This window comes from Rhyacophila brunnea, unplaced genomic scaffold (assembly GCF_057557595.1).
Source record: "Rhyacophila brunnea isolate RB1 unplaced genomic scaffold, BYU_Rbru_1.0 scaffold_20, whole genome shotgun sequence".
Taxonomy (NCBI): domain Eukaryota; kingdom Metazoa; phylum Arthropoda; class Insecta; order Trichoptera; family Rhyacophilidae; genus Rhyacophila; species Rhyacophila brunnea.
The window spans coordinates 19,879,750-19,891,843 of record NW_028232860.1 but is presented as its reverse complement, the minus strand read 5'-3'; the positions used below and the strand labels follow the sequence as shown (position 1 = coordinate 19,891,843).

At 34.0% G+C, this 12,094-nt stretch overlaps 1 protein-coding gene across 1 annotated transcript; it reads left to right on the top strand.

The window, feature by feature from the left end:
* The first annotated feature begins 2,600 nt into the window (after positions 1–2,600).
* PQBP1 (poly-glutamine tract binding protein 1) lies at positions 2,601–8,057 on the top strand. Its single transcript, XM_085948213.1, has one exon. It carries the CDS (start codon positions 2,704–2,706, stop codon positions 3,592–3,594), a length of 891 nt encoding a protein of 296 aa, XP_085804339.1. The 5' UTR covers positions 2,601–2,703; the 3' UTR covers positions 3,595–8,057.
* The last annotated feature ends 4,037 nt before the right edge of the window (positions 8,058–12,094 follow it).

The window sequence follows — 12,094 nt, the reverse complement described above, 5'->3', positions numbered from 1 at the left end:
TATATGTCAATATCGTAACATGCATTAAAATTTATTTTATGCGTGCTATTTGAAGTTACGCACAAAAAATGTTATATGCATTTGGAAAGTGCGACGCACACTATTGTATGCATATAATACGTGTGTTTTGTTCGAATAACATGGCCGCATTTCAGACGGAATATTAGATAATATTTATTATAATCAATTATAACTGTTTTCGTTTATCATAATGGTTTATACAGTTGCATATGCAATATGCATAGGTAAATGTGCATTTATTTACTGTCAATATTCATTTTAATCACAAAATGAAGAGATAAACACACAAATTACAAAGTTTAACGATTTCAAATATTTTATGAATAATTAATGATATTATACTAAGAATTGACTTTTGGCATAACAGATTTCCACGGGATCAAGATCAAGATCATGTTAGGTTAGTATTGTTATAGTTATATAGTAAAATATTTACTGTAGAAAATTATATTTGAATTAGATGTCGATGGTCTGAAGGTACTTTCTATTATCAAGAAATAACGTAAACACATAAGTATTGTATACATATATAATGTTTATAAAGGGGCTGTATTATTTTTTATAATTATTATTTGTTTCTTTATTAAACACCATAACAGGCCGTGAAGCCCAATAATAGTGGTAAAACTCCCAGGCTTAAGGAATTTACATATTAGATTATGTAAATATATTTTGACTTCACCGGGATCGAACCCAGAACTCATCATCTGGGATGGAAGGCCAGTACCTTACGCACTGCCGCCGATTATGAATTAAAAAAAAAACACATGGCTAGCTATATTATTTCAAATTTTAAAACTACGTCGACATACCTAATCTCCGTCGGCATTTTGACATAGCCATGATCTTTTTATCATTCCAAATAGGTACCTTGTTTTGGATATCCATCTCGACTACCATAAGCAGACAAAAAACCTTGTAATTGCTGACTATCACTTTATTTTGAAGTCATTAAATGTTTCAGTTATGTATTATTGCTCACCGTAAATGTATTGTGTACCTACCTATATTTAGTCGGAAGGGAAGTGATAATGCCATGTTTAGAGAGATCTTCCATTATACATGCGACAGAAAAGTCAAAAAAGTTGATATTTGGTTTTTCTCCCTGTCTCGATTGAATAAATCGTGTATAATATTTTCTTATTTACGTCCGTACCGTCGTTTTTCATATTTGTATACGAAAAATGAATAGCGTGTTAATAGAATTAGAGCTTCCAACCCTGTTTTTACTGAAACCTGCTAACTGGGTAACCGCGGATATGTAAACTAACCGAAAACCGGGTTATTATTATATAATTATTAGTAGGTATATGAACTAAAGAGACAAACCGCGAAAATAACATGTGAAAGCTTTTTCAAAAACGTCGCGTCGTAACAAATAATCAACATCTCAGTCTTCACTCAAGTAATGAAATCGCCTGCCTAAATTACTTTATTACTTACTTACCCTTTAAATGGCTTACTTTTATTGTTATTGATATAGTGTGAGACAAATTCCATAGAATAAATAATAGCGCGGCGGTCTTTAAGGATTACGCGTGGCTTGGATATCCACGGCAAATCTATAGAGCTGTGGGATATCGACAACTGCATTGGGTTTTTTGCTTAATCCCCTAAATTGAGTAGGTACACGTCTTGTCTTGCCCGTAAATAATTTTGTTTGTATACAAATATATTGTAAATAATGTAAATAAGCAAACTAACCGCTAACTGGATAGTAAGTAATTTTCCTCTGGTTAATAATAATTGGAAGCCCTACATGGGTCCCATCATTATTGTTTATTAGATTGATTTTTTCAACCCACACCATTAATACAATGTGTGTTTGATGGATGACAGTAAGTTAGGTATAAGACAAAATGTATGCTTTCTGTTAATATATTATTATAAATGCGATTAATGTTATACCTATATAGAATTACCTGTTGTATGTAAATATTGCTGTACTTATCTTGTTATTACTTAATCTTATATATTATGTGACGTATAAGTTGAATGGGATTTTTATAATTATATTTAATATTTTTCATAATTATTCTGTACAATGTGTTATTTATGTTCATTCATTTCATATAAATATACTTTCTAAAAAACCAAATTAATATCCTTTTTTTAATTTCTAGAAAGTATATTCCTAATTGTGTGTGAAATTAATAAGTATGTATGTTAATTTAAAAACGCGTTAAAACACTAATATTAGTAATATGTAAGTATTTAAAATATGTTTCGTATTAAGTCTTTCTACTGAAAGTAGTCATCAATAATGCGGCTCTGTGCGTGCTACGAAGGTCATTTTTTTTGCGTCCACACATTTACTCACACTACTAAAATCCTGCTTCACTTTCAAACGTTTGTAGAATAGGAGATCGGAGTTATATTTATTTTCTTTTCTGTGTGCCGGACCTATATTCAATGACGCCAACTGAAAAATAATATGCCGTAATAATATGCGACGCACCGGTGGGTTGAGCTAGGGACCTGGGTTAAAATAAAAAAAGCATTTTAAAATAGGTATACTGTTCACTATTCTGTTTTTTTTACATAAGTTAAAGTTCGTTAGTAGCATGTAGTCTATGGTAGCATGGTAGCAACATTGCGGTTAACTGTCAAACATTTTGGTGCTTGTGGTCATTTTACTTAATTGAAGTCGTCAGTTTTCTAAATTATATTGAATAATTAAATATGCCGCTTCCGGCAGCGTTGGCAGCTCGCCTCGCCAAGCGTGGCCTATTGAACCAGACGCCCAAAAAGCCAGAAGTGGAACCGGACCAGCAAGCAAACGAAGAAATAATCGCCGAGGACTACGACTCGCTTCGCGACGAGACCAACGAAAAGAACAGCTTCTGGGAGGGAATCGACGGCGTCAACGTCGATCCCATCAAAGGACACAAAGGATGCCCAAATAAGTACAACCCATACCATGAGTGCTCTCTGTATTGTGTCAAAAAATGGCGCCAAGGAACGTTAAATCCGACGCCAGAATATTTAGAAGTGAAGAAAAAACTACTCGAGAAGTACCCCTTGCCAAACGGATGGCAAGAAGTCTACGATGAAGGTTGCGCGAGAGATTACTATTGGAATATTTACAATAATATGGTGTCATGGTTACCGCCTACACATCCAAAAGCTGCGTTTTCTGACAGCGCTGCGCATTTGAGAGAAGAGCGATTATTGAAGGAAGGAGATGAAAGTGATAATAGCAGCGAAGGTCATTCAGACCAAGAAGTACCGCAGAAGAAGAAGATTGAATCTAGAGAGGAACGGGAAAGAAATAGAGACAGAAGAGCTAGGGAACGGCGGCCGGTTAGACGATTCGATAAGCGTCCCAAAGTCAAAGACAATGAACTGGATCCTATGGATCCAGCTGCTTATTCTGATGTGCCACGCGGTGAATGGTCGGCTGGTTTAGAAAACCGCGGGGACGCGAAGACTGGAGTTGACATGACGGCCAGCGGCCCGCTGTTCCAGATGCGACCGTACCCGTCTCCCGGTGCAGTTCTGCTCGCCAATAAAACTAAACCCCCAACGACACCGTCTAAAAAAGCCGTTTCTTTCCCTGAACAACCGAAATAGAATATGTAAATGTTTAGATCAGTATTAGTTTGTATTATCAGTTTAGGGCACATCTGTGCCCTGAGGGTCATTAAGAAGTGTCATAATAAACTACCTTTAATTGTGACAGGAGCATAGATAGAACTCTAGGCAAGCCTAATAACCCAATAGCTATCTATGTCTACATTTGTTTACTTCAGTGTCCACTTCATTTTATATTTTTAATTCTGGTTTTAATACCGAGTAGTTTTGTGCATGCTTCAGATTGAATGTGCGGAACGCACTCTGTCAACTGTCTACCTGTATGTCAAATAGTTTTAAATTTTTTACAGGAGACAGTGTTGCCATCTTTTTATATGCTGATTAGTATATTTGGTATATTTGGCATAAATTATAGTATAATTTACTATTATATATTTTCTTGCGGAATCATTCAGTTGAGAACACTGATGTGATGCTGAACAGAAAACCATCGCTGGTGGAGCTACGTGCGCCAGCTCTTTCATCACAGTAAACGGCACTGCAATGCGTTATCTAGTGAATGAAAAAATGCATGAATATAGACAAAGTTAATGAGGTTCAAAATTTTGTATAATTCCCAATGAAAAATGCATGTTTGATTGTTTCAGAAATATTTATTTTTCACTATAAATGTAGTAAGTATAATAGTTTACCAAGGAATTTGAACCAATTGCAAGGAGAGTATAATGCTATCTACTGTTTTAAATACTTCCGTGTCAATGGAATATTATAAACATACCACAATTAGTGTGAAGTTTGATAGTTTTGACAGAAAATAAGTCATAGTTGGAGCGATGCAGTAGGCCATTGCCGACTCAAGTAGAAAGCCGATACATTCACAACGACTGGTCCTACTTTTTCCGCCCCTCCCGTTGTTGTCTATGGATGACCTGTCATTGCCTGTCATTGTTCTATAGAGTGCTCATACTGACGCGTCTGTCGGATACACTGTTAATAAAAATATGAGTTTTAAAATGCTATTACAAATTGATATTTACAGCTGTCGACACAGGGAATGGTTTGATTTGGATAGATGAGTTACATGATAAATAGTACACTAGCATTAAAACACCTACAAATGTAATGCATAGATCAATGCTACATATTTTTTGGAAATCGATATTACCACCAGTTTTTGTGTGAAGGACTAGTCTAACTTTGACAGCTGTTGAATAACAGGAATGTATATTATTTATAAATAACACTCAAATTAAAACGAGAAAGGACGAATCAATATGTCAAGCAATCTGGGATCTTATTTTGACAGCTGAAAAGTGGACCACTCGTTGCTTGTGCAAAAAGATATGCTCAGGCTTTATTAATCTAAAAATGGCGCTGAGTAGGCTTGATGTAGGTGAGGCTGGGGATAGAAACCATGTCAATAATTGAATTCGCAGTAGAAGATATTGCATCTGCACATTTTATGGTCATATTCGTCCACTACAAAACCTACCACATTTTCAATCGGGCTATGCTATGGTCTAACTATTCACAACAAATTACAATTGAAAGAATGGTCATTTTATATTTAAATGTAGGCAATGCCAATATGCATCAAGTCAATGTCCCTTTACAATGTTTGTTCTTCTAATTCTAGCACCTGTCAAAGTTCATTCTTTTGTTTCAGAGACCCACAGTGTACATTAGTACCCAGTTTAATTGTTGTTTCAGACCCAGTTGAAACAATGTGTAAATTGTAATAAATGATTTTCACAATATTGAAACTTAGGTTGAATTAAATGAACATTTATAAACTAATACTAATTTCTGTGGATTAGTACTATACCCTCAACACTCATTTTTGCCAAAAATATAACTACGAGTTCTTTAAATTATCTTGTACTTATCATTTTTATTTGTACCTTATTCTTATCAAAATTACAAATAAGTAAAATATCTATTTACTATTGTGTGTTTTATTTATTTATTTTAATTCACCAGCTGCAGTTGAGCTAAGAGTTAATTTCAAAATCGTAATTCATGATAATAATAATTAATTAGATTTGATAATTATTTCTCTTTTTTACTTCCTATTCTATGCCTCACGATATTACTAAGGCAGTATCTGACAGGCTGCAGATTTTTAACGACACGTTGAATGTGGAGTGAAGTTCTTACTAAAATCGCTGTAATACCGATAATTTGTGGCGAAGTATTTTATAATTATTCAAACAGATGTCACTGTTTATTTTTTAGATTATGCAAATCAATCGACAGTGGCTAGTAATTGAGTTTAAAGGTGGACGAGATAACTCACGAAATTTGTATGTGCGGCCTGTCGATCACGGCCTCATGGAGCGAGAAAACTCGCTGAAGGCATAGAACTGGTTAAAGGAAAGCACTACCAATATGAAAGATAAGAATTATTTTACTATGCAACAAATGTTGCTTCAGTCTAATGAAGATTTGACGTCATTACAAGGCATTGAACTGATACTTGAAAATGCATCTTGTGCAAAACATTAATAAAACCAGTTGTCATGTATGGCTTGGAAACCTGATAAATGAGCTTATTCATGGAAAGAGTGTTGGACTCATTTGAGTGGAACATTACATATCTTCGGTCCCATCAATCAAACAGTCAGTGAAAACATGGATACTATAACAAGCTGTATGCTTTGGGCCGCCTCAGATGGCTAACCCATCTACACAGGATGGATGAGTCACACATGTTGTTGATGGAGTTGGATTTAAAGACCTTAGTTATCCTAAAATGGTGGGAAGCGGCTTTGAGCAGACCTATATAGAGGCAGCTGCTGGAGGAGACCATGGCCCATGGTCAGGAAATGTGCCTGTGATGGCCAAGTGGAATGAGCCTGCTTGTTAGGTCGTTGGTGTCAGGTTTGAATCCAGGGTCTGGCAAATTCTTATGTTGTTTTTTAAAGTGTTATTAGACCCAGAGTGGGCATAATGGGTTGAGTAAACATCCATTTCTCACGAAAATTTTTATGAAACCTCTGTGAGGTGAGTAAGATCCATATCGATCCATATTGTAGAGTCAATGAATAAAAAAATGTACAGCAAAAATGAGTAGTACATAGGGTAATGACTAGATGCATTTTATAAGGGAGAAAGTTAATGTGTGGTTCTTCCTTCTGATCAAGGCATGAAGAGATGAAAATTGACAGCGTGATTTTAAGGGTTATTTAGTAGTATTGCTCTCGTGGTCTCAAGTCTTTTAGGGTGGCCGGATAATAGTTAATAAGATTTTTAATCCACTGGTTGAGGAATTCTGCTGCCATAGAGCTGATAGATATTTCTACTATTTGTGCATTGCTCATGTAACATGTATCCATCCTACAGAATGAGATAACGGAATCATTAAGATTGGTCTAATAATCCAATTTCTGATATTAACCTTTCCTGTACAGTGCTAAAAAATTCCATCCGTTCCGGTGCTACATATTACAGTAGGTAAAAGGAAGATATTTATTATGCTAATATGGTTTCTTTGTCATTATTTGCCACTTGTTTTCCTATAAAATTATCAAATATGCATCTAAACTTAATTATAATTTTCATATTATTTCCATACATTCTTATGGTCCACAAGGCCCATCATAAGTACACTGCCAGGAGTCCTAAGCCTGGAAGGGTCTATTAATCTATGTACATTACCTAAGTCCAGCATCAATATACCAGTAGCGAAGAGTGGAGGTAGGCTGTGGAAATCTGACATAAATAATAGTACACACTAAACTTTTATCAGACATATTTATTTGTTTTCATTGAACTAAAGGGGCCCGTAAACGAACCACTTTTTACGGGAATTTGATACGGCATTTGTGTCGCCGTTAATAGTTCCCCAAAACACGACAATAGTAGTCTACGTTGCCAAAACTATATGCCGATATATGTAATATCGAACGCAATCGAAAATACGGCAATAATTGCTAAATAAATCTGTTTCATTCTCGCTCTGCTCCATGTATGCATCTCTGTTTGACCTCACCCCTAGCAACAATAAAAACATTGTATGTAGTGACAGCCGATTCGACAAGACATTATTATAATTTTTCGCTGTGTTGTTATTAATATTATTATGGAGTTATTACGTATCGTCAATTCATACTACGTATAATGAATAAATGAACAAACCACCGGGTATTGAAGCTTATTAACGAGGTTTATTTACGTCTTGAACTATGGAACGTGGAAGCCAAACTATATAATGATCAAAATATGAAAAGGCCAATTATCAAAGCTGCACAAACGTCTGGATCTGCAACAATGTGAGCAATTGAAGAGTTGAAGAGTTGAACACTCTGAATAAATACATTTAACTCCTGTATGAATCTCCAGTTGGCAAAAATCAAAGAGTGACTGGCAGTATAATAGAAATCAGTGTTGCTTTCTTCATAATTGTATCTACTTTCTTTTTCTTCGCACTAATTGTATTTAACAAATACTACTAAAAGTAAATTTTTGTCATTCTTGTAAAGTTTTTAAATAAATAATTATCAATAACTAATTTCTGGTTTATATTAATTATTGTTTCAGGTTTGTTTAAGTAGGACCCGATCCAAATCCTTATTTTATATTAGATTTGTTTATGTGATTATTTGGGACGAGATATGGTGGAGAAACTTCATTGCCGGCCGTTGTTGTCACGTGTACGCACAAAATACATCAGCCTCACTTGCCGGACACTGATGACGGGTCATACATTGCCCAGCAACTGGGCAATAGTTACACCATTTTTTTGGCAATTGTACCGGCAATCTGCAATTTTTGATGCTCGTTTACGGGCCCCTTAAGAATACAATTTGCAGATGGTGCTGGTTAGTTTTTCAAATTCAATTAAACCTTGGCTAAATCAAACTATAATAGTTTAGGTATGTTATGGGTGATCTGACAAAAATAGTGCACACTTTTTCAGTCATACTTATTTGTTTTCGTTGGATTAAGAACACATATTACAGATGTTGTTGGTTAGTTTTTTAAAATTCATTAAGCTCTGCATAATACTAAAGCATAACCGATAAAAAATATTCTTCTAAATATAAAATATATAAAACGATGTATGATTTAATGACATAATTTTAGATACTTTATAGATAAATAACCATTTTTGACTATTATCTACTGTGGCTTGGATTAGGCAATGTTTAATTGAATTTTAAAAACTGACAAACACTATCTACACATGTAGTCTTAGTTCAATGACAATAAATACGTTTGACTGACAAAGTTTAGTGTGCACTATTTATGCCGGATCTTAACATCCTACCTCCACCCTTCGCTATTGTAATATACAACATGCTAGTAATTAATACCTACCACTTAAGGAGGTTCTAACCGTTTTTTTTTTTTTTTTTAAAACGGTGCATGTACAAACACGCGCGTTAACATGATCTTACTCCCTACTTCATTTATCATTTGTCAATTTATGGCTACGGCCGTATGTTGTAGCTTAGCCACTGGGAAATGCCAATAGAAATGGTGTATTTCAAAAAAATACTACCTCATTCTTAGGTCAATAATTATTATAAAGCAAACATTATTCGTAGAATGTTTATCACATTTGAATGGCCAAAGACATAGCTTATAATCAGTATCTTTAAATGTGTAAATCTTGCCCATTTTTTGAGTAATAAAATGCCTAATTCTTGTCAAATTTGGGGTCACAGAGATTATCAATATAATTTTTTTATTGTAAATGTGTTGTCGACATAAATTTTACTAATGGTTTTATAAATGCTTTTAAAAATTAATAAATATAAAAAATCTTAACACCACTTCACATGGACGTACTGAAATATGACTATATTCTAAAACAGTAAAGCGAGAGGTTTAAAAGAATACTATTTTATGTAATAAAAATACTTTATGCAGTCATCAAATGTTTAAAATAAATATAAAGGATAATAAGGCTTTAAAATTATGTAAATAGATTATCTACAACGTTTAAGGAATGTCCAGGATCATGCTTTGAAAATAGCATAAAAGTTCCATTTTGACGTACGCTGAGCATGTGGGCCGTTAATAATATGGACATAATTATAATATTATAATAATATGATTAGGTAAAGTGACACAAAGTTAGCTGACACTCTTGCATATAAATATTAATATTTATAACGATATTTTAAAACAAATAATGGTAGACTTCGTAAATTATCCTTTCCATGAAAATATAAAGAATTCAATAAGCTGTGTTGTACTAAAATGTTGCAGGAACTACTTTACGGAAGGTAAAATTTACGATATTTTTGGTAATAAAGTTCAATTGAAAATAATATTGTTTATGGTAATGGTTATTTCTTGTGGGCACTCATAATGACTTTCCTAGGCAAAGTGCCGCCCTTATGCAGACTTAGAATACAGTCCCCTTACATTTTACCACATTTTTATTAGCTCGTATTCTTGTTTGTCCAGTGCAAATTTTTTCTTGTCTGTCCAAATCTTGCAATCTATTTTTAACTAACTTCCCGACTAGATAGACATTTGAAACTTTTAGAACTTTCAGAACACGATGACAATGCATTCTTTTAATGCTTTTAGCCATCTTTAAGCGGAATTGAATTCATTTTCAGTTAATGCTGTTTTGTATGGAAAGTTATTTCGGAATAAATTTGTAAAAAGTAAAACACTATTATTGGTTGCTAAGGGGGGTCCTAGCAACTAAATTATTAAAATATACGTGCGTTACTATGGAGATCAATAATATACAGCCAGTTAGACAGTATAAAAATCAGTTTGTTTCATAAATATCTCATCAAAAACAATTAGTTTTACGGGAAAATTAGTTAAATTAAAAATGAAATGTCAAAATGACTGTCAAGTACAAAAAAAAGTGTTTATTAATAGATAGAATTGTGAAGTTTATATGATTCAACCGAAAATTTAAAAACGTGGTATATAAAAAGTTCTTTTTATCTTGTAATTATTTAGTTTTAAATTATAAAATAAATTCGTTAGGTATTTCTCTCCACGGTTATTCTGAGGATCATGATCACCCTGGAATTTTTTCATCTTTTGAGCAAACAAGACTTTCCACCCCTTTTGATCCTGTGCTTTTCTCAGGGCAAAGTGAATGCTGCTCAGTCAGCTCCTACACTCAGTCGGTCCAGTGCGCCGACGCTCATCCTCGGCTTCGTCTTCCCTGGAGGCTACCCAAAACCACCAGTCTCTCCAGGTTATTCGGTCCGCGCCGAACAATATGTCCAAAAAAACTGCAGAATGCATCTCAGACTTACTTATTTTATCTACTCAAGAATAAGGCATTTCCATAAAACCGTTTCTTAAATAGCGGTGGTTTTAAGTATGTGGAGGTCTGTTGTGCTGACTGGTTTGGAGGCACCCTTGTGAAAATTTTGCATGTGCGATAGACCATTGCAATATGTATTACAATGCAACAAAAGTTATCTTATCAGGATTTTTTAAACTAAGATGTCAATATTTTCGGTAATTGTGCCGCAGATGTCGTCATGAGCTTTTATAATTTTTTTTTTTCCGAAAACAGTTTATTCCATGTAGACAATTATAATAAATACCCTTTTCTGTCGTCGCATAGGCTTTTCGATCCAATTTATTATTGATTGAAAATTTGAAATTTTCATACATTTTGATATATTATTATCACAAAGTAAGATTATATTAGGTAATATTAGGTTGGGGTAGGTTAGATTAAGTTAGGTTTGGTTTGGTCTAAAAAGAAAGTTATAAAATCTCATGACATCATCTGCAGCACATTTACCATACTTTCTAATGAAGTAACTATATCGTCTGCTTCTGAAAACCGTCACTACTCTCAAAAGTTGTAATATTTGTATTCGTTCCTCCATTAGCCGCTCTTTATAATGTTAAAATTGCCCTTATGCAACGCACGGACTACCTACCCCCATGGGACGTCTGGGACATCACTGTGTATTACTGATATTTAGGAAAGGTTAGTGACATCACAAATGTACAATAGGATTTTTCTAATAAATATTTAATTTTCTACCTTGTAAAAACATTTAATTTATTACAATAACAACACAACAAATTAAATGGTATTTTTATTACAGAATTCAATTACTCACAGAGAGGCACTTGGATTTATATTTCTAATTTGTTATGTGTTATTTATGAAAAAATAATCAGATAAGAAAGTTAAATAGCATCGCATTTAAATTGTGTCATACGTACTGTCACACCTTTGGTGGGCATGTACTTTTATGTACCCATCTAAACATAGTTTATTAAGCGTCAAATAAACAGCTGTAAATTATTCTGAAATGAGCATGACATTGGCGACATTGAAATGAAGATTTCAATAACATCACGAGAGATTGTACATGAGGTTTACATTCTCATTTTACAAAACAGGCAGGCAGTGCTTGAATTGGTCTGAGATAATACAAAGCCACAATTATTGTGGGTGACCGTCAAACCAAAATGAAATATGTTATTCTGAATGATGATATCCAGCCGTCGTAGCTGAATGGCAATTCACTGCTGAGGATGGCGATTGAAATTACTGGCTTTACTGAAAACAGCTTTATGGGTGACTTCT